Source organism: Neurospora tetrasperma (assembly GCF_000213175.1).
Source record: "Neurospora tetrasperma FGSC 2508 unplaced genomic scaffold NEUTE1scaffold_2, whole genome shotgun sequence".
In the NCBI taxonomy this organism is placed as follows: Eukaryota; Fungi; Ascomycota; class Sordariomycetes; order Sordariales; family Sordariaceae; genus Neurospora; species Neurospora tetrasperma.
Genome location: NW_009799100.1, coordinates 4,007,450 through 4,028,158, shown reverse-complemented (window position 1 = coordinate 4,028,158; position 20,709 = coordinate 4,007,450). Strand labels below are relative to the sequence as shown.

At 50.5% G+C, this 20,709-nt stretch overlaps 9 protein-coding genes across 9 annotated transcripts; 5 read left to right on the top strand and 4 right to left on the bottom strand.

Moving 5' to 3' along the window:
• Nucleotides 1–355: 355 nt before the first annotated feature.
• On the top strand, nucleotides 356–1,105 carry NEUTE1DRAFT_38634 (uncharacterized protein; the record flags this gene model as incomplete). Its single annotated transcript, XM_009850461.1, has 3 exons — nucleotides 356–465; nucleotides 625–702; nucleotides 970–1,105. 3 exons carry the CDS (start codon nucleotides 356–358, stop codon nucleotides 1,103–1,105), a joined length of 324 nt encoding a protein of 107 aa, XP_009848763.1.
• Nucleotides 1,106–3,351: 2,246 nt separating this feature from the next.
• NEUTE1DRAFT_79819 (uncharacterized protein) lies at nucleotides 3,352–6,951 on the top strand (the record flags this gene model as incomplete). The annotated part of the gene is made up of 1 exon (XM_009851496.1): nucleotides 3,352–6,951. The coding sequence occupies one exon, from the start codon at nucleotides 3,352–3,354 to the stop codon at nucleotides 6,910–6,912; it is 3,561 nt and encodes a 1,186-aa protein (XP_009849798.1).
• Nucleotides 6,952–8,302: 1,351 nt separating this feature from the next.
• NEUTE1DRAFT_109078 (uncharacterized protein) lies at nucleotides 8,303–10,819 on the bottom strand (the record flags this gene model as incomplete). The annotated part of the gene is made up of 19 exons (XM_009851495.1): nucleotides 8,303–8,333; nucleotides 8,380–8,485; nucleotides 8,632–8,670; nucleotides 8,722–8,779; nucleotides 8,904–8,920; nucleotides 8,980–8,999; nucleotides 9,051–9,062; nucleotides 9,312–9,332; nucleotides 9,397–9,503; nucleotides 9,544–9,631; nucleotides 9,760–9,808; nucleotides 9,851–9,925; nucleotides 10,001–10,041; nucleotides 10,087–10,114; nucleotides 10,161–10,189; nucleotides 10,234–10,243; nucleotides 10,365–10,405; nucleotides 10,450–10,484; nucleotides 10,790–10,819. 19 exons carry the CDS (start codon nucleotides 10,817–10,819, stop codon nucleotides 8,303–8,305), a joined length of 837 nt encoding a protein of 278 aa, XP_009849797.1.
• Nucleotides 10,820–11,805: 986 nt separating this feature from the next.
• NEUTE1DRAFT_116569 (uncharacterized protein) lies at nucleotides 11,806–13,094 on the bottom strand (the record flags this gene model as incomplete). Its single annotated transcript, XM_009851494.1, has 2 exons — nucleotides 11,806–12,751; nucleotides 12,940–13,094. 2 exons carry the CDS (start codon nucleotides 13,000–13,002, stop codon nucleotides 12,146–12,148), a joined length of 669 nt encoding a protein of 222 aa, XP_009849796.1.
• Nucleotides 13,095–13,757: 663 nt separating this feature from the next.
• Nucleotides 13,758–14,003, bottom strand: NEUTE1DRAFT_39410 (uncharacterized protein; the record flags this gene model as incomplete). The annotated part of the gene is made up of 1 exon (XM_009850489.1): nucleotides 13,758–14,003. A coding segment is annotated over one exon (246 nt), but the record flags the coding sequence as incomplete, so codon positions are not given.
• Nucleotides 14,004–14,482: 479 nt separating this feature from the next.
• NEUTE1DRAFT_116568 (uncharacterized protein) lies at nucleotides 14,483–15,123 on the top strand (the record flags this gene model as incomplete). The annotated part of the gene is made up of 2 exons (XM_009851493.1): nucleotides 14,483–14,740; nucleotides 14,830–15,123. 2 exons carry the CDS (start codon nucleotides 14,630–14,632, stop codon nucleotides 14,965–14,967), a joined length of 249 nt encoding a protein of 82 aa, XP_009849795.1.
• A 300-nt stretch (nucleotides 15,124–15,423) lies between these two features.
• NEUTE1DRAFT_121353 (uncharacterized protein) lies at nucleotides 15,424–16,766 on the top strand (the record flags this gene model as incomplete). The annotated part of the gene is made up of 2 exons (XM_009851492.1): nucleotides 15,424–15,606; nucleotides 15,740–16,766. The coding sequence occupies 2 exons, from the start codon at nucleotides 15,593–15,595 to the stop codon at nucleotides 16,377–16,379; spliced, it is 654 nt and encodes a 217-aa protein (XP_009849794.1).
• A 437-nt stretch (nucleotides 16,767–17,203) lies between these two features.
• Nucleotides 17,204–17,459, top strand: NEUTE1DRAFT_116566 (uncharacterized protein; the record flags this gene model as incomplete). The annotated part of the gene is made up of 1 exon (XM_009851491.1): nucleotides 17,204–17,459. One exon carries the CDS (start codon nucleotides 17,262–17,264, stop codon nucleotides 17,451–17,453), a length of 192 nt encoding a protein of 63 aa, XP_009849793.1.
• A 517-nt stretch (nucleotides 17,460–17,976) lies between these two features.
• NEUTE1DRAFT_136626 (uncharacterized protein) lies at nucleotides 17,977–18,437 on the bottom strand (the record flags this gene model as incomplete). The annotated part of the gene is made up of 2 exons (XM_009851490.1): nucleotides 17,977–18,286; nucleotides 18,406–18,437. 2 exons carry the CDS (start codon nucleotides 18,435–18,437, stop codon nucleotides 17,977–17,979), a joined length of 342 nt encoding a protein of 113 aa, XP_009849792.1.
• Nucleotides 18,438–20,709: the final 2,272 nt, after the last annotated feature.

The following is a 20,709-nucleotide window of genomic DNA, read 5'->3' as shown; positions in this document are numbered from 1 at the left end:
TAAACATCAACATCACGAACTGTTTGGCACGTAACTGAGGAGGTGCGACCGTTATTGCTTTTGGCATAGCAGGAAGTGAATACATAGTGTGACATGTGTGTTTTGAAGAGCAAGATCTATATTCGGGACACATGAAATTAGGCCGGCCAAACTTGAGTGATTGATTAGAGCTCGAGGTAGGGATTAGGTATAGTGCATCCTGTCATCTCATTCATCGCCAACCTCTTGGTTGCAACCCAAGTTTGGATCCATAGCGGTTATTGCAGGCCGTCAAGCATGTGATGTTCGTGTTCACCAAATTGGCGTTTATGAGATGTAGAGGGAAACAAGTTAAGAACAGGATATCATCACCAGCATGCAGAGAATGACAGAAGGGAAGATTATATACCATATAACAATAAACGTGAACAGACGCCAGAGAGTAATCAAGATCAAGTTGTCCGACGTAGCTGTTTCTGATTCGTGGTATGTTTGTTGGTCCAGATATCGGCCTGAACTTGCCATTTGATGGTTGACTCGCTGCCAGGGAATTTAGGGAAATGCCTCAATGCGAGTGTGGATTTTTTTAGCATCTAGGATCTCCAAAGACCCCTTGGGTCCGACACTAATAACGTCCCAAAGAAGTCAAGCTCTCGGCCTTGATCCGGCTCCGCTGCTCCGAGCGGCTTCGGTGATAACCGGAACGGACGCCGGAGAAAGGAGGTAGGACCTGGTTGGGAATACGGAGATCCACTTGATGGAAGGGGGTGGGGATCCTCTGGTCGTCAGTGTGACCTCGGAGGAACTCGTTGGAGGACGGGTACCTTTTTTAATGACATGAAGTTCCATGAGAACCTTATTGGCATGGCGACAAGGGTGCTTGGATGTTGAAGTGCGGCTCGGACGGGATGTTTGCAAAGTCCGAATCGAAGCGGCAAATTCTCGTCGCAGATGCTGTCAGATGCACATGTGACTCTTTCACGATCCCAGGACCAACCAGGCACTTCCCGTGAACGGCCACCATGTCACCGCTTTCCTCTTCAAGATGGTGATGATCGGATCTGATAAGCGAAGGATCAAGGAACTGGTCAAGTGTCAACACGGTGTGGTTACATTTCAACTGTAAATTGTCTGAGTGGTGCATCTACTTTTCCAAAGTTGGGGGAAAAGGAAACCAACAAGATACATAAAGCACCCAGGAAATTGGGCAACTGTTGGGGTTAAGAATTCCTTATGTCCGCTCTTCTCCTCACACCTTGGAACATTTGGACACTCTAGCCCCAACAAGTAAATGTGTCATTGCGGCTGAGTAGCATCAACAGTTCCAGAAAGCAAAGGAAGAAAAAAAAGTTTGCAAATGTCGCAATCCCAATTGTAGTGTAGTGAGTGTAAAACAAAAAGGCGTTGAAGCTTCCAGTGACCGCTTTCAGGGATGTTGGAAGATTGACAAATGACAGATCCCAGGCAGTGGTGGACCCAAAACCTGGGGAAAGTCGCTTGCTGCAAGGGACTAATGCAAAAAGACCTTCTTTTGCAGAAGAAGCACGGCCAAATGACCCCAACCCTGTTAGCGTCCTATCGAAAGAGACTGCCCAACTGCTGCCGGTTTCTTCTCTTCACTCTCGCATTCCATTCTCGCGGGGGCGCATTTGCATCCACTTTCAGAGCCGCCACCCACCCGCGACAGCGACCGAGGATTCCGTCCATCCACAGCCTACACTAGCGTACCCTTCAATGCGTAATCCACCAGCAGCTGGTGGTTGACTGGGATCGAGAAGCGATTGATAGGTATTATCGAGAAGGAAGCGAATCTTCCGGACTGCATTCGACCGGTTTAGAAGAGCGGAAAAGAGTGGCAGGAAGAATATCGCTTGGCGGTGGAAGATACCATGGCAGTTGGCGGTTGGCGCACAGCCGCAGAAAGCAACAATGGACGCGTGTCGTAGGCGTTGACACTGCTACGCCGTAGTGTAGATACGCATCGCCATGACAGAATGGAGTCGCAGCAAGGAGGTCGTCTGGATCTGGAACATGAGTCAAGATCCACCGATGTCGAAGGCTCGAAGCAGTTGAAGCCAAGCTGTTCTCTTGTGAGGTTCAACGCCTCCGAGCCGATGGTATACGTAGTGTAGTGTATGTAGCTTTTTTTGGTACAGTATTGTTGCCTCGGAGCCAATCCTATCCGACTCTATACTACTACTCCATCACGTTCTGACGTAGAGGATCGATATTCTTCTGACAGTCTACACTATTGACGCGAAGCAATCAAGCTGTCAAGTTGGTTGAGAAGGCTCAACTTCAACGTGCACTGTTGAGGTCCTCAGAAGGCTGCCTGGTCGAGGTCAGGTACCGAGTACAGCATCGGTGACTGACAAGACAACTCGTATTTCCGTATAAACTCAGCCATTACTCCAAGTACTGCGGGACATATCTCCAAGTCAGAGGTACCTTTTTTTGGAGCTGCGGGAAGAAACGTTAGCATCTGACTAATTTTCGCTCCTGTTGGTCCCGAGTCCACCCGCGTAGCGACTCCAGCACGAAAGACGACATCAAGCCCCCCGCAGCGAAGCGGCACCCGCTAAACCACTGCACCCCTGGCTGCCTCTTCGTTTATCAAATCAAATCGGCGCGCAAACGGTGGCAGGGCAGGAGTCCGCCAGGGTGTCGATCGATGGTCGCCTGGCCTAGCAAGGAAAAAAAAAAAGAGAAAGAAAAAAAAAAAAAAAATAGAGTTACAAGGAAGCGATCACTACCTCAGTGATCATCCACATTTTCAGTTGCATCGTCCTGTACCCGGCAGCGGGCCACAACTTTACCGGGGGCCGACCCTTCAAATAAACTACGCATCCTACCCTTCTCCCAGACCGCACGCAGACATTCTTTTTTTTTTTTGTTTTTCGATCTTGCTTGTCTTTGAACAGCTTTCCTCGATAATCTCTTTACGAGGCACCTATTTACTCCTAGATCGCGCGTTTGTTTGACGGCTTAACTGTCGTCAAATGAACCTGCAATTGCGCATCCATCAATCTTTCCCTGTAAGTTGACGGCCACACCCATTCGTCCGTTCTTCCTGCCTGCCCTGCCCTGCCTCCGATATTCTCCAACGACACGACTTTACGTGGTTGAAAATCAACGGCAAAATACACAAACATGATGATGTTGCCCCACGATGTTTTGAGCGGCCGACCTCAAGTGGGGGACCTCGAGAGAACGGGTGGGGGGAGTCAGATATCTTGCACCAAAAATATTGAACACCACCAACACTCGGAAATGTTTATATTTACACATCAACAAACAACAAAATAACATGGTCAGTCCCATGCTAACCCTGAGCCTAAGCCACAGACCCCCTCCTCCCCAGGTGTTTCCTAAATGCCCTCCGTCTACTCGACCGTCTTTCAGAACGTTATCCGCTCCGGATTTTCAAAGTCCTTCACCCACGGCTACGCCCAGTCATTCGTAGCTGCCACCCATCACAATGTTCTAAACCCTCAGAACAGGCCATCCTTTGCTCGGCGTAGCAGCACGAGATTGGGTGGCCGCCTCTCCACCCTCGGTCTTCAGGATGCCTTCCGCACCAGCAGCAACCTGAACGCGGGCGGTTCCGTCGAGCCTCGCCATGACAACAAGACGACGGTCCTCCCCAGTAATGCCGGTCTTCTGGATGCCTACTATGAGCACCTGCAAAAGTCGCAGGCTGCCCAGGAGGCTGGAGAAGAACACGATCAGGAATGGGTTCAGTTCCAGTTCCCGAAGCTGATCGAGTGGAAGCCTACCGCCACTTCCATCCTCGCCCAGGGAGACGCAAATACACTCGCTTTGGCTGCTGATGGGGTTGCCAAACTTGATGATGGCGTCTCCCGCGTTCCGCCAGAGGCTGAGGCCGCCCTCGCTCACATCAACGCTAGAATCGAGGAGGAGATCGAGGTTCGGAAGCAGCTAGAGGCTGTCGAGGAGGAGCTCGAGTCCCTTCGGGCCACATCGCCCGCCCTTGCCGAAAAGCTGGAGGAAGAGATTCGATCCCGATCACGCACTCCGTCCATCCACCTGCGCACCCCTGCCAGCGTTGCTCGGATTGCTACTCCTCCTCTTGACGCTCAGTCTATCAGCTACGCCGTCCACCTTACCAAACTCTCCGAGGCTGCCCGTTATGCCGAGATTCCCGCCGTGTTCGAGGGCATGCTGCTTGCTAACATCCAGCCTACTGCAACCGCCTACAATGCCCTTCTCATGGCCGCTATCCACCTCCCCTCGGAGAAATCCGAGATTGTCTCCAAGGCCCTGGACGTCTACGCTGATATGCTTAAGCGCAAGGTGTCTCCTGACAGTGATACCTACAACATCCTCGTCGGTTTGCTTGCCTCTCGTTCGCTCGAGGTCTTTGCTTCCAAGAGCCTTCTTCAGGATAAGCGTCTCCGCTTCGGTGGCATGGACGAGCCTGGCAAGTTCATGTTTGCCTCGCACGAGCTCGAGTATGCTATTCTTTGCGAGGATGATCGTCTGGACTTGGCCTTGAAGCTTTTCCAGTCTTCTGTCAAGTCTGACAAGGCCGTCTACTCCTCTGAGACCTACCACCAGCTTATCTCTGCTTGTGCTCAGTCTGGACGAGTCTCGGATATGCTTCACCTCTTTGAGCATCTGGAGGCGAACCGGGTGACTCCGTTCGCTGCCACCTTCCCTGCTATGATCACGGCATTCGCCAACGCGGGTGATTTAATCAGTGCCGTCGAGTGCTACAACGAGTACCGCAACCTCGCCATTGCCAACGACAACGGCGAGCCCACTCTTCAGGATCGCCTCGACACTCAGGTCTACGCTGCAGTGATCAATGCTTACGTCGTCTCCGACAAGCTTGAGGGTGCCATGAAGTTCTACAAGAAGATTGTCGAGGAGTACGAAGCCAGCGCTGCGGATATCAAGGACGCCATAATCAGCGGTGGTTTTGTCAAGGGATTCCTCGACCGCGGTATCTATGAGGAAGCACTCCGCTGGGCTCAAAGCGTGGAACAGGATGCCAGGGGCCGTGTCATGGGCCAGGTCGCCACTGCCGCTGCCGATTATGGATATAAGAACGTTGCCATCACTGCCTTCTCCAACATTGCCTCTCACGACGAGGCCGCCAATTCCGCCATTGCTTTGCTTGCCATGAGCGTGCGCCAAGCTGATGTTGCCAGTGCTGCCAGATACTGGGCCGCTCTTAGCCATCCCGAGGTCAAGGCCACTTCGTCTTTCATTGAGCCCACCGCCATGTTTGCTATCGCTCTCATTGGCTCCGGCCAGGTTGTCGAAGGCTTGACTGAAGCTGAGCACATGTTCCACCGCATTCGCGCGAGTGCTACCACCGAGACCAAGCCGCAAGTGACTGATGAGATCGAGGAGGCTGCCGAATTCATTCACGGATTCATGGCCGCCCGTGGTGTCACTGACCCCCGTTTGCTTCCCTCGCCTGCTTCGTACGCTCCTCAGTCTTTCCCCGCTTCCCCGCACCCGGCTACCCCGACTGCGTCTGCTTTCGAGGATACCTTCGACCCCTATGCCCACAGCACCGACTTCAAGGGTTCCGCGCTCATCTCTGAGGACCTTGAAAGCAATGGTCGCAAGGGCCCCAAGTTGAATGATGCTCTCACTCGCTTCCGGAACATGCGCCGCGTTGGTCGCCATCCTCGCTACGTCACCTATGCCAAGCTTATCTCCGCCGCTGCCCGTGACGGCAACATGGATCTTTGTTTCGATATCCTCGCCATGGCCCGCACTGACGTCCCGCTTCTCCCTCAGTATGCTGTCGTTCGTTACGGTTGGTCTTCGATTCTGGATGCCATGGTTGGTGCCTGCCTCACCTTGGGTGACAGGGTCGGGGCCGAGCAGTACCACCAAGAGCTGCTCGCCATGGGCTCTACTCCCTCTGCCAACACCTTTGGTCTCTACATCACTACCCTGAAAGAGTCCACCAAGACTTTCGATGAGGCTTCTGAAGCTGTCAAGATCTTCCACAGGGCCAAGATTGAGGGTGTCGAGCCTAGCTCATTCCTCTACAATGCGCTTATCGGCAAGCTCGGCAAGGCTCGTCGCATCGATGACTGCCTCTTCTACTTTAACGAGATGCGCAAGATGGGTATCAAGCCTACCTCGGTCACCTACGGAACCATTGTCAACGCTCTCTGCCGCGTCAGCGACGAGAAGTTTGCCGAGGAGCTTTTCGACGAGATGGAGGCCATGCCCAACTACAAGGCCCGCCCCGCCCCTTACAACAGCATGATGCAGTTCTTCCTGACCACCAAACGCGACAAGACCAAGGTCCTCGAGTACTTCGAGCGCATGAAGGCCAAAGGCATCTCCCCCACCTCGCACACCTTCAAGCTCCTCATCGACACCCACGCCACCCTCGACCCCGTTGACATGACCGCCGCTGAATCCGTCCTCGACATGATCCGCGCCTCTGGCCAGCATCCCGAGCCCGTTCACTACGCTTCCCTCATCCACGCCCGCGGCTGCGTCCTACACGACATGGAAGGCGCCCGCAAGGTGTTTGACTCGGTCATCAACGACGTCTCCATCGCTCCATCCCCTTGTCTCTTCCAGGCTCTATTCGAGGCCATGGTCGCCAACCACCACATCACCGGCACAGAGCCCATGCTCGCCGAGATGCGCGCTAGGCGCATCGAGATGACTCCGTACATTGCCAATACCCTCATCCACGGGTGGGCCGCTGACAAGAACATCGCTAAGGCTAAGGAGATTTATGCGGCCGTTGGTCGCGAGAAGAGGGAGCCTAGCACTTACGAGGCCATGACTCGCGCGTTCCTTGCTGTTGAGGAGCGTGAGAGTGCCAAGGGTGTCGTGAGCGAGATGCTCGGTCGGGGGTACCCCAGTGCTGTTGTTAACAAGGTGCTGGAGTTGCTTGGTGGCGGCAATGCTGAGGAGGCTTCTGCGTGAAGCAGGTAGTCCCTCCCGCATCCTCTTTTTCTCTTGCCGTGTTTTCTTTTTCTTATCTCATTGATCACGGCCTCCTCTTTTTTTTTTTGGGTTGGGAATGACTTTTATGATACCCCCTTAACGCTGCAAGGAAGTTTGCATCATGACATTCCTGGTGATTATGTTACGGTTTCCTGTTTTTCTTGGCTTCAAAAGGGGGTATTATTGCAAAGAGGTCATTTGGGTTTAGGATGACGGATAGAAGGAAAAGAAAGAAAGGGGAGGCTACGATCATAATTTTGTTTTTCTCGAGTCTTTCAAAAAGTTATTTCCTGGGCTGAATCGGGTCCGGCCTGGGATTTTGGTCGTCATATATCAGCGGGCGGCGTTCCGGTATCTTACATTTGGGATGGGTGGTTTCGATTCTTGAGCCGGGGGCCCCGCCAGCCGACATTGAGTGCGGTTATGGTTGTGTGGCTCGGTTGATGGATGAACGGGTTTGAATTAGAAAGATTGGTCTTGCCTGTCTTTTGCTTTGGGTTTCTGTGGTTGGGTTAGATACCATTCTGGGTGGACGTCGATATGTACCATTCATCATCGAAGGGAGGAAGGGGAAAAGAGAGAGAAGGCATGGTATGGAAGCATGTATACCACAACCATTACGGCAAGGCCAAACCATATAGACGTTTCGAGGAAACGACTCCCCACTCTGCATATCACATTTAGAAGCAGAAAAACAATTGAAATGGTACAACATCCTCAAGCAAGGCATTTATTTACCTGTGGTTCAATGATGGCTGAAGAAAACGCGTGTGGAGAAAGTTCAGCTCGTCCACAATGTTGGTTTATTCCCTGCCTCCACCATGGCAGCCCATGTAGAACTAATCCCAACGCAGCTCAAACGTCATAACCACGCATTGAGGATGCATAACGATCAGCGAACAAAACGCAAATCAAGCAAGTAATGAATTGTTGAATTCACTTGATTCAAAGAATAGCCCACACGAAGGCAGAGAGTATCTTGAAGGAAGGCACGGGGGCGTCAAGTCCGCTTGATCTGAGGTTTGGACAATGGGGCCTCGAGGGGTGAGAACTTGGAGGCACTTGTCTCACGAGGACACAAAGGAGATTAGGGGGAGCAGACAAAATAGAACAGGCACTTTTTGCCTAGCAAAACAAAGAAACAAAGAATAGAATAGGAAGTGGGTGGCGGTGGTAGGAAGAGATGAATGAGCTTGCATATGAAGCCCAACGGGAAGGGTGAGGGTAAAAAAGAGAAATAAAATAAAAGAATAAGAATAGAAAAAGGAATAGAGAGAAAGAGAGAAAGAAAAGGAGAAATACATCTAGGGAAAAGAAACGAAGAGCCAACCAAATTGAGTAATCCAGTAGAATACCCAACATGAACCATTCAAGGCCAAGCCACTTGGCTTGGGTTCGAACTATTGGATGTCCGGGTAATCTTGACATTGACTACTGCGTACTGACCTGTCAATGCTGTTGCTGCTGCTGCTGGTGGCGGCGGCGGCAATTTGGGAGTATCCAGCCTGTCGGTACAGCGGCGTCATAGATTTGGATTCGTAGAGGTAGTAACCTAGAGATGATGGGGTGTGTTGACCTGTCAGTACCTCTGAATGAGTGCAGCTTCTGGAACAGAGATGGTAAATGAAGTGAGACGAAGGAGAAGACGAGGGAGGGAGGGGAGAGAGGGAAGAAGAAGGAGGAGAAAGGATGACTTACATCCTCGCGGAGGAGTTGTTGCCAAGGTTTTCCATCGACCTGTTGCTTAGCAGCTTATCAGTGGCCCATTGGATACAAGGCTTGGCTTACCTGTGATCGCTTTCGTACTTGGGGCCAGTGGGTGGTAGGTATTCTGGTGGTTAGCTTGCTAAAGGGGAGGAGAGAGCCTTACCTCCAAATCTACTGGGTGATAGGAAAAGAAGGGTGCGAATTGTAAATAGTCAAGTGTGTATTCTAGTGGTTAGTTTACTACGCAAAGTTGGGGGCCTTACCTTGAGGTGAACTGTCACTAGTTCATTTCAGTCTAGAAAGGATTAAGCGTTTCTATTATGGGGGGTTTAGACTTACTGATGAATCCATGACACGGTCTGTTCGACCTATAAGAGCTAATCGTTAGCTTTGAAATGTAAGGAACATACCGTAGGCTAGTACTGTTGAGTGTCTTCGTCATAGAAATAGTAGTCAGTTTGTCAACGTGGTGAGAGAATAACTCATCTGTAAGACAACTTCTTAGTGGCTCAACTTCGATCGGGCTCTGTCAAGTGCTCTGTCAACTTTTCATGGAGAGGGGAGGTGGACTTGGCCATGAAGTATTGTATTTGTATTAGCATAGGCCTTTGCTAGCTCCTGTTCTCCCAATCGTTACTTTTGCATCATTCTAGAAAGGGGAACTGACTCACCTTGTTGCTCTAACGGAGTGACTTTCAAGTGATTAGGTAGACCTAAGGAAGAAGAGTAAGTTTATGACAATGAAAGAAAGCTTACCTGGAAATCGGACATCCAATGGCATCTTGGCCAATATAGGATGGGAATGATGTCAGATCGGGGATCGAAGTCGGGGTCGGGTCATGGAGGGCGAAGTCGCTTTCGCTCTATGGCAGTTAGTAAACTTTAACAGGGAGATTGACTTACCTCTGACAAGGGGGCGGGTACACTTGCAAAAAAAGGAGGGAACACCCGAGATTCGGTCTGTGGACAGGGACCTGGCATCGGACTCGTTCTACAAAGTTGTCAGCCTTCAAAGAGAGGGGTATTTGACTCACCTGAGAAATGATTATCCGTCTACTACAGTAGGATGTAGCCCGACCTAGAAGGAGTCAGCTGTAATCTGGGGCTGACTCGACTTACCTGGAATATTGCCTTGGTCTTTCTAGAAGTGGACGGGATGGGCTCTGACCTAGTTAGAGTCAGCTGTCAAGCTAGTGGGAAGTTAACTTACCTGATATGTTGCCGGAGAATTGTTTTCTGTCAAGCAGGTAGTGCGTTCTCAGGTTAAGGGGCGGGATTGACTTATCTAGAATGAGCTACCTCACAGAGATTGTTCTACAGAAACTTTGTCAGCCTGCCAGAGATAGGATTCTTCACTCACCTGAAAGGTGACAGGCTTGTTCATGTGGGTTGTGCTTCGGCCTAAAAGAAAGATTTAGCTTCGGACTTGGGAGGGAACTCACTTACCTGTTATTTTCGCCTTGGGGAGTTAATCCTGTGGAAAGGCTGTTAGCATCTAGTCAAGGGAGTGGTTGACTTACCTGTGAAGAATGCTTTCGTACAGAGCGGCCTACGGATGCGTAGTCAGCATGGAATTAGGGAGGAGTGACTTACCTGTGAAGTTCTATATTGGGGAAGCATGACCCATCGAAGCTTTGTGAGCTTTATCCGGAGAAATTCCGTGGGTGTGGTTGTTTACCTAGTGAATGGATAGCCAGGTTTGAACTGGAGGGGGGCTGACTTACCTGCAAGTGGTCGTGCGGATAGATATTTCTGGGGGTCCCTCCTGAAGAAATAGTCAGCTTTACATTTGCATCAGGGCTGACTTACTTGTGAGAAGATATTGATGGGTTCCGAATATGTTTCTATATGCGTGGTTAGTTTGACACACGGAAAATAGGGATTTGGTAATTGGGAGTGTAAAGGGAATCGGAGGTCTTCAAATAGATCCCTCTACCAGTGAGGGATGTGCCTCGGAGGTAGTGGCATGGGATATTGTCCGTGAACGGTGATTGGCCTTGTCAAAGGCAACCTGAAGTCAAATATGGTTTAAAAAATGAAGTCTTTCTCCTGATACTCAGCAGCGACACTCGTTGTTATGGAGCTGGTGACGTCTTTGTGATATTGATGTAATTCCCGAGATGTGCCGCCTGATGAATTCGAGGAAAACTTCCAGAAACATGGCGGGAGCCGCCACCATTTATACACACAACTCGCCTGAACAATGTGGAGGGCTGCCTTACGGCCCATTCCGTGAACAATAGATTGTTTCTCGAACGGGACTCTGATGAAAACAAAGAGTGTCTGTCCAGCCTTCCCCCGGGGAAACATCCCGGTCTTTATGGGTCAAGTTCGGATAATGCCTTGTAGAAACCATTGGCTGATGTCCTCTGTCTTCGGCTACACGGGATCAGCTTTCGTTCCCCGGTCATTGTGGGCAATTGGTAGTAACGCGGGTGTGGCTTTCCGTTGTTCCTCGGAAGCTGGGTCTTGCTGCCCCGGCTTTGTCGGTACCGAAGTCCGGGTATACCTCGACCTAAGAAAGAGCCGTAGCCTCGAACAGTGGCCCAAATGGGGCCTTACGGTAGCTCACGGCTGGTGTTCTCAACTGTCATAAAAGACAAAGCTATTCTCAGTTGCGTATAAGAAGAAGGCGAGATTGATTCAAGAATACAATGATATGTATAGGAATTGCTGCCGCTTGGTAAGGCAGAACAGTATATTGACTACATAGTACCACTTGAGACTATTCTTTGCAGTGGGAGGTAGGAGCAGCAAAAATCACAAACCATGACGTAAAGAACGAAAATGCAAAAAAAGAGACAAATGATATCGAGATCACTGTGCATCAAAATGCAAAAGCTATGACAAGAGTGGGATTCGAACCCACGCCCTTTCGGACTGCGATACTCAGGAATCCTGAACACAGCGCCTTAGACCGCTCGGCCATCTTGCCTTGTGGTTGTTGTTGAAGATGACTTCACATTGAATACCTATAAAGTCAGTGCTTATACGCAAATTTTCGGTCTAGATATCAGAAAGACAAGGTAAAGCATGCGTTAAATTGTCCGAATTGCATGCTCGCGAGAAAGAAGGATCCGGGAGATGGTGTTTTCGGCAGAAAACTACTTTGCGAGCGACTCGGAAGCCCACGTTGGGATGGACCGTTATAGTAGATGAAACCAGCGTGAAAACAATCCAAAACTCCCATTTGTTCCGTTAGATACATTCTCGTGCACCTTTACCATGTAAGTCTTCCTCCCAGATAACCATAAGTTGATGATATATGAAAGAGCACACGTGTGTGCTGTCTCTACAACGATCGAAAGATGTATTTCCGCCATCCAGATCGGGAAAATGACGATCAACGTCCTCGCATCCTTCTTCCTCAGTCAACCGAGCCCTTGAGCTCTCTGCAAAACCAGGTTACAACATCAGCATAATCTGTTGCTTCTCCTGACGTTCTCACCTCTCTGGAGAGTCACAGTCACGCAACCTCCCTTTCCCGCATTCCATACTCATCACTTCAAGCAATGACAATAATCTGCTGTCCCAGCCCATCGCCCCAGATGCCAACAACGGACATCAAGAACGCAACGCCAGCCACAACGCTCTGGACAATGTTCTTCTTCAAGAACACCTCCACGTTGGCACGGACCTCCTCGCCATTAACATTAGCCAGCTCCTCCTCGACATCCTCCGAGCCCGAAGTCGCCTCGCTGTGGGAGGGATCACCAAGAACCTCGTAGCTAGCCTCCAAGCCGCGCGGCGTGCTGCTCTTCTTCTTCTGCTGGCTGCTGCGGGCGGTCACGAACGAGACGGAGGACATGCCGGACGAAAACGAGGCGGGGACGGCGGGGGTGATGAAGCTAAAGTAAGGGCCAAAGAAGCCCGAGGTGATGAAGCGGGAGCCGAACACGAGTAGCGAGGTGTAGATCAGGTACGGGTGGCGGTAGGCACGCGGGGAAAGGTAGTAGGCGATGGCGAAGGCGGAGCCCGAGATGGTGCTCAGCGTGCGCAGGTGCTTCTTGGCCGAGGTGGATAGCGATTCGAGCGCGCGCGCGGCATCGTTTGCGGAGGGAAGGGTCAGGAGGGCGGGAATCGTGAGGGTCGAGAGGGTGAAAGACACGCCCTATGCAAGAAGTTGATGGTTAGCGATGGGAAATCCTAATCAGCGTGCGATAAAGTGAATCCATGTTCCAAGCTCGATTCTTCAATCCTATTCCTCAATAACACGATAGAGAAAAAACGAGTGCCGAAGTACACAATAACAATGGTCCCAGCAGTGGAAAAGAAGAGGCGCGGGAGAGATGGACGTACTGTTAGGAGCCCGAGGGACACAGTCCCTACAAACTTGAGGACGGAAACGCCTCTCGTAGTCATAATGGCGACAGCGAATGCCAATAATGCGCGGGGCTGCTTTGGGCGGAAAGTCGATTCGATGTGAGATGGAAATTGTTGGTTCACGGGTGTCGAGTCAAGAGATGTCAAAGGCAAAATCCGAGTCCAGCTTCCTCAGCATAGGAACTGAAGTGGGGGATCACATTAGGTGCTATGTACACTATCGTCCGCACAGAGGTCCCGCAGCATGCGATTGCGGGCAGTCAGTCCCACCGTCATGGCCGCACGGCAACACCCATTCACCACTGTCAGCCAGTCCCGTTCTCCGGGCCACACGCGGGCTGCCACCTGACGACGGGTCACCTCGATCAAGATCAATGCTGTTCAGTTTACCACATCTTTGTTCACCTTCGGAACTCTTTTCCCGTGTGGCTTGACACTCGAGTCCTTTCAACTTGACTTTTTGGAAACTTCCGGCCGTTAAGGTGGCAGAAGCCGAAAAGCAGCATGGACCACAACGAAGCAGCAGTTCCCCATCGTGTTGCGTCATTGTGAAGCTTCAGCTCCCCCAGAATTCGATCGACATGGCATGCTAGGCCCTAACCCTGACCGCATGTTGAAACATCCAGCCATCAGACGGAACAAAACAGAAGAACTCGACAACATTTACCCTTGAATGACTCGAGATACCTAGGTAATCAATCTCTTCTCCTGTGGAGTCTCGAGGAAAGAAAAAGGAACCAATTAGGTCTTTACGCTAAACCGGCTGTCTTGGACAAGCCATCAAGTGTTGAAGATCATGCGCTGTCATGTGAACTGATGTTGCGAACCTCGCACCTCGTCGGCGGCACTTTTCCCGATGGTTTACCCAATACACACGACCCCCGTTTATAAGTACTTCTTCCGACCACAATTATCACATACGACCATAGATGGTAGAAAACTCGGGATCCCGTCCGCTCTCCCATAGATAAGCTACCAATCGCCTGACTAGTAGTTGGGTCGGTGACGACCAGCGAATCCCAGGTGTTGTATGTTATTTTTTCTTCTCGTAGACATCTTTTTGCTTTCGCTGTTGTAGCGCGTCGATTTGTTGCACTAATTCACATCGGCATATGTTTGAAGCGGGGGAAACAGCAAGGGTTGTTGACGGCGGGCTCGAGAAAAGACCCTTGTCCGCTGAGACGCCGAGCTTGTTCTCCTGACCTTGACCTACCAGTACGCAAATCCAGTTACGAATCCAATCTATAATGTGTCGAAAATGAGTGTAGGTTTTCGGATTGATGCGTGTTGCTGGAGCCAAATTCAACGAGAGTCTGTGAGCGCAGGACTGAGCTAAGTTCAATTTGTTCTGTTCAGTTTCAGTTGTTAGTTCTGATCAGACATACCAACTAAGCCTCACAGCTTCACACCATAGCCCATTTTGTCCCCGTGACGAATGTGGCTTAGCGATGAGTTCAGGTTGCTACGTCATCACCTTGGCTTCCAGCACACTGAGGGGAAGTTCATTTGTCGGGTCTCTATATAAGGAACCACAACAAAAACAACATCAACATCTCTCGTTATACCCAAGACACCTGCACGCTAAGAAAGTTTGGAAAAATACAAGACAATACTTCAAAACAAAACAAGAACTTGATCAACTTTGACACTACGCATATCCGACAAAATGCCTCTCGTTGTCCCCGGCGTTACCACCAACGACCCCGCGGTCCAGAAGACGGAGGAGTGGATGAACAAGTTGTGCGGCAAGACACTCGCTGACCACACTTCGGAGACTGTAAGAACATCCCCTGGTTGAGAATGGCAAGACAGAGATGGCGTCCAAGCATGGAAGCTGACCCTCTTCCTTTTCTCTTCTGCCTACAGACCTTCTGCAAGTCCGATCTCCCAAAGCCAACCCGCATCATCGAGCCGGGTTCGATGGTCACGAAAGACTTTAACCCTGACCGTCTCAACGTACATGTCGGCGAGGATGGGAAGGTCAGCCACGTTGTCCATGGTTAAGGGGGAACAAAGAGCGGTGATGGAATGGCTATACCAGGCTTGAGGATATGATGGCATGACCTGGAGTTGTGAAGCGAGCGAGTTAATGAGTTATGGAGATACCAGCATGGCGCTGTGTTTAACGAATGCGATGAATTCATATATAGTCTCACCCTGCCATAACTTACTGTGAGTACCTTGACGGCTGACGATAGAGGCCGTTGCCCCGGAGACCCTTTGTATCCATGTCCTTATCGCCGTCGACCGTCCCCTCTATCGGCTGCGCTATGACGACACACCCTGGTCGCCGGCTGCTTTGGCGCGGCTGTTAACTGCTGCACAGATCCCAGCAGGGCGGTCTTGGCAGATCGAGGTCGAGGCCCCACCTTCGACTTCTTCCCCTCCCCCGCCATGAATCGCCTTGGCCGTCGCGACCGTCGCCTATCGCCAGCCAGCTCCATTGATTCCAGCGAGGAGCACTTTGTTTCCATTGTTCACCTCACTTAGCGACACACATATCCCAGCTTGACGGTCCCTACATCGAGACTCGCCAAAACGACGACCACGAATTCCACACCTACAGATATCTGATATACTCTAAAAACATATAATTTTACAAGGTCGCCAAGTCGCAAATACCGCCACAATGTTCAAGAAGGAGTATGCCATCCACCGCTCTAAACATAGCTTCACCTGCCCTCCTTTGCCATATCCCCTTACCAACGTCACTCTACTACCCGTCCGCCATTACACCACTTCTCCGACATCCGCTAACTCTTCTCTCTCCAAACAGTATCACCCCCTCGCCCAAACAAAAGCTCAAATCCTCGATCCAGCGCAACTTGCGCCAGTCGCTGCTGACCACCTACCCGCTCCTGACCCCTCACATCGACGACATCATCCCTAAGAAGGCCTCGCTCGAGCAGATCAAGCTTCCCGACCGCGTGTCGCTCTACGTCATTGATGGAACCACCCCGCTCTTCTTCCAGGCCGACACGCCCTCGCAACAAAACACCATTGTGCCCCACCTCAAGCTCGTCCACCGCTTCCCGCAATGCTTCCCCACCATTAGGATAGACCGCGGCGCCATCCGCTTCGTTTTGAGTGGCGCCACCCTGATGGCCCCCGGCCTGACGAGCAAGGGCGGGCGCCTGCCGCAGCCGCATGAGAGGCCGCCGAGGGAGAAGAGCGCTGCCGAGGTCGAGAACGACGAGATCGAGGTGCCCAATGAGGGCGCTGATGAGGAAGGACACTGGAGTCGCGAGCTGGAGAAGGGCGAACCTGTTGTCGTCCTGGCTGAGGGCAAGGAGGAGGCTTGCGCAGTTGGAGTGCTGGTTGCGGGGACTAAGGAGATCAAGGAGAAGGGCAAGGGCCCGGTGATCGAGGAGGCGCATTTCCTTGGTGATGGTCTTTGGAGGATGGCGCTGGATTAAATATTACATGGAGAGTGTTTGCGAAGGAGAACAGAAAAAGTGTCGAATGTGGGGAGGAAGGGGGATTCCCACCACCTACAAAGCGTTTTTGGAGCCGGTTTCAAGAAGCAGCATGGCTTTCTTGAGTTAATACAGTGGACATCTGATCAGGTCAAGGGTTTATCTTTTCTCCCTGGTTCATGTGTTTTCTGCTCCGTTCCCCTTCTGATCTGTTTTGCTGTTAGTGCGTAAGTGGATTTCAGGGCCATGGTGGTTGTGTTTGCTACAACTTCGGGGAGCTGATCAAGCGTCAATAATCGATACCATTACCGAGGTCAGGAAAGAGCAAGCGCTTTGTCTTGACTTGACTAATGCACCTCGGCTGTATACCAGTTTTTCTTTGTCTTGTGTTTCTTAGCAGTCCCCCGATGTTCCCACCTTATCCTCCCGAGTTTTGTAATCCTTGACTTGTCTCACTCTTATTGAAGTTATCTTGATAGCATTGCATGAAGGATGTCAGTTTTAGTCTCACGATTGCAAGCGCACTACATGCTTACCTTTTAGTCTTTATCTCTCCGGAACGACAACCCCCAGCGATGACAGCACTTTAAACTCCAACAACAACGGCCTTGGTCCTGGAAAAATGTCCGGTCAGCTAATCGACAGACACTATACCCGCCATCAACCCACGAGCGAGATCCAGCCTTTCAACCTCTTGCTTATCAAGATTCCGAAGCCATAGTGCCCAAGTCAGGAACTCGTCCGAACCTGGTAATGGACTCATGACTGTTCCAGCGCGGGAGAGGCTATGCGTCACCACCTATTTACCTTCTCTTCCGACTCGGCATCATCGGCAAGTGACTTCATCGGAGCTAAATTGACTGAATATGTGGTCAACCAGATATGCGAACGGAAAGGAGGAATCGAGTCACTTGCCCTTACTACCTGGTAAATGGAAGGCGACAAGTATACCTGACATATAGGAGTACTTGGATTAGCGATCTATCAAAGCATGGCTTCCAAAAGGGAACCGCAATACCAGGAACGGTGCGCACACCAAACAATACAAGGTTGTCAGTTGCTCCCGCATTGTAAGTATTATAATTTTCTTCTTCTTTTCTTTTCTTTTCCAAACAGCGGGTGAGATATGGTACTGGGCCTTTCGATTGAATTATATCCTGGAACCTACGTCGAAGAGCTTCGACTAGGTGTGGGCCAGATGGACGGATAGGTGTACATGCATATTCACAAGGGGGAGGGGGGTGGGGATTCTCTTTTGAACAATTACAGTCATATTCACGTTTGAGAAACTACAGTCATATTCACGTTTCACAATAGGTTCAGTTTTGGGGACTTTGCGTTTTGTTTTTAGTCGGATCTCATGTATTGATCCTAACATATGGGGCGTTGTGGTGGTGACTTCATTGCAAAAAAGTGCCGGAGTGTTGCGTGAACGATAATTGAAAGCCATCACCACCTCTCTTCCAATTTCCTCCCTTCCACGCTGTGTCTTGACTTGCTTGCTTGGTTGAACTCAAGAGTCCATCTCTGCCAGAAGCCTTCTCTGCCCCTTCTCCTTTCTGCGTCATCCCATTTGCCTCTTCCTGCTCGCAACATTTCATCTTTCCTCCTTCTTCTTCGCATCTTTACTTTCATGCTTCGCTTGGCGAGCCTTCTCTTTCTCGGCCCGCTTCGCCTCGTACGCCTCACGTTTCTTCCGTTCGGCTTCTTCCTTTCGGAGTCTCTCCTGCTCCTCCCTCTCCTTCTGACGTTCAATCCGTTCTGCCTTCTCTGCGCGCTTCTCACTTCCGTCACACTTCACGCAGACCGAAAAATCTCCATGATGGCCGCTTTTGCCGTGGATCTCGCATGGGCGCCAGTGCTGCTTCTTGAGGCAGCGTACATTGCCCACGAGCGTACACACCGGGCTGTGCATTTTCAGCGGCGTTTGGTTAGCAGTCTGGATTCAACAGTCAAAAAGTACGAAGCGTTGTGGACTTCGCAGCAGGCGGGGCAACTGCGCGAACTCGCTCGGGGTCGGACTTACCAGTGATGCTGCCTTTGTTTCTTAGAAGGCATGGTTGCGTTTACTGACCACTTCTTTCCTGTCGTGCGCGTGGTCTAGTCACCGGTAGATAGTCGATTGGCACTTTTGCCGAGGTCTGATGATCGGTCGCGTCGAGAATTTGACGGTTTGAGGTGATCGGGTTGTGAACACGACGACTTGCTAACAAACGACGTTGGCTCAGAATGTAATGTTGACCCTCCGATGTTGATCGCAAAGGGGGTGGATGATGCTTGCTAGTTGCTGGTCGGTGGTCGGTGGTCAGGAGTCGATGGGTGTTCCTGATTTGTCTGAGTGGGAGGGGGGGTTGTCGATGGTTAATGCCTTTTCGTCTGGCAGTAAACTTTTTGCTCGGATCCCAAGTTTGGATGATGGATGAAACAAGAGATGGTTTTTCGGGTGCGATGGGAATTGCCTTTTAAGGTTGGAAAACCAGCAGTCCCTGGGGTAGAAAGGTTGTTCAGCAAGGTTTGTAGGTTTGAAGTGACAGATGAGTGACAGGACAGATGAGTTCCGTTTAGGAATGATGTTCATCCGTTTAAGCATGTTATTCAAGATCTGAGGACAGATGCGTTCCGTTTAGGAATATTGTTCAAAATTTGAGGACAGAAGAGTTCCGTTTAGTAATGTTGTTCAAGGTTTGAGGACAGATGAGTTCCGTTTAGTAATGTTGTTCAGAATTTGAGGACTGTAAGACAGGGGAACATCAGATTTCTATAGTGAACAGAACGCAAAATAAAAAATAGAAAAAACAGGAAAAGGTAAGTGTTCAGTTATATAGTCGTGGAAGGAAATGTGCCGGGTAACTGGGTCAGGTATATTGCACCAGTCACTTCTGCATGTATATATGCAGTTCTCTAGATATTCTAGGTCTGATGCAGCGTTTTTGGCAGTCATTGTACTGGATAACTCGTGCCTACCGCTGTTCAAATCTAATTCATGTTCCTCCCGCTTGCCGGCTTTCCTGCTTGTCTTTCCTTTTTTTTTTTTTTTTTTTTTTTTTTTTCCAAGTTTATCTTCATTCAAAAATACCTTGAGGTTCAGGAGTTCCTACCTTTATATACCTAATAGCTTCATGTCTGCCCCTGCATATGGCCACGCATTTCTAGCGACCTACCATGTAGACTCGCGAAACTGGCCAAACACTATCCCTCCTTGGGCGCCGGACAAAGGACAGATTTGTGCAGGGAGCTAACAGAAAAAGGCCAGCCGCTGTATACTCAAATGTGCCCAAGTTAACAAAATACGAAATATCCTCGTGTTTCCATTGACTGGATATGGATAGTCACGTTGGCTGGCATATGCGTGATCACAGAGCATAATTCTGGCAGATTTCTGCCACATGTCCGGCGCTCAGAGGGGATAGTCGAGTTTATACGGTACTAGTCCACAAAGCATTTATTTCTTTGTCCGGTGGTCTTCGTCCGATGCATAACTTTGATGCATGTTATGACCGGAGCAACTTTCGTTGCTAGCCACAAGGCTCATGTGGTACACTCGAGTCCTGTTATTTTCGACATCATTCCCACCCATGTTTGTTTTCAATTTCCAGTCGTCAGGAGATCGCCCATTGACCGGCAGTTGTTCTTTTCTTGACGCGACAAGTCATACACAAGGCAGTAACGAAGAAGATTCTCCCTGCCTTCCCAGCCAGTCAATGCAATCCTCGGTTTTTGTTACCCTTGCCTTAATCAGAACGGAATGAAGACTCAGCTAACTTAAGTGAACGCTGATTCTGAAGAATCCATAGATCTCGTCGCAGCCGATAACGTTCGAAGTTAGTGGGGCCTAATGGTAGTTCCAGTGTCGACTGCAGCGTCGGAATTGCCGCATGTAGGGCTGGCAGCCTCGACCACAGACATGGTCGGTGTTGCATGATGATAGTAGGGTAACAGAGATATAGGCAGCAACATAAACGGGGACAAGAAGAGAGAGGAGGAAAGAGGGGGGGAGACCGCCTTCTTATACTTGGAAGGAGAGACCTACCCAGAGCTCTCGAAACCACGAAGAAACGATACGGAAGGGAAATCCCAAAATGGAAACAACTTCGAGTTAGCGGCGACCTTCGTTAGTGGTGCGAGGAAATGGGTTCTTCTTCGTAAGAGACAGTATGCCGGTGAGGACAGGTGTGAAGGACGGACCGGATAAATAGGTCCGCGCCAGTATTTGATGTGCGGCGACAACGAAGCTGGAGGTTTTCTATCCGGGAAATACGGGTTTTCCTCCCGGCCTTGACTGAAGAAAGACCACGTGTTCAAAAAAAAAAAAGGGGGGGGGGGGGGGGGG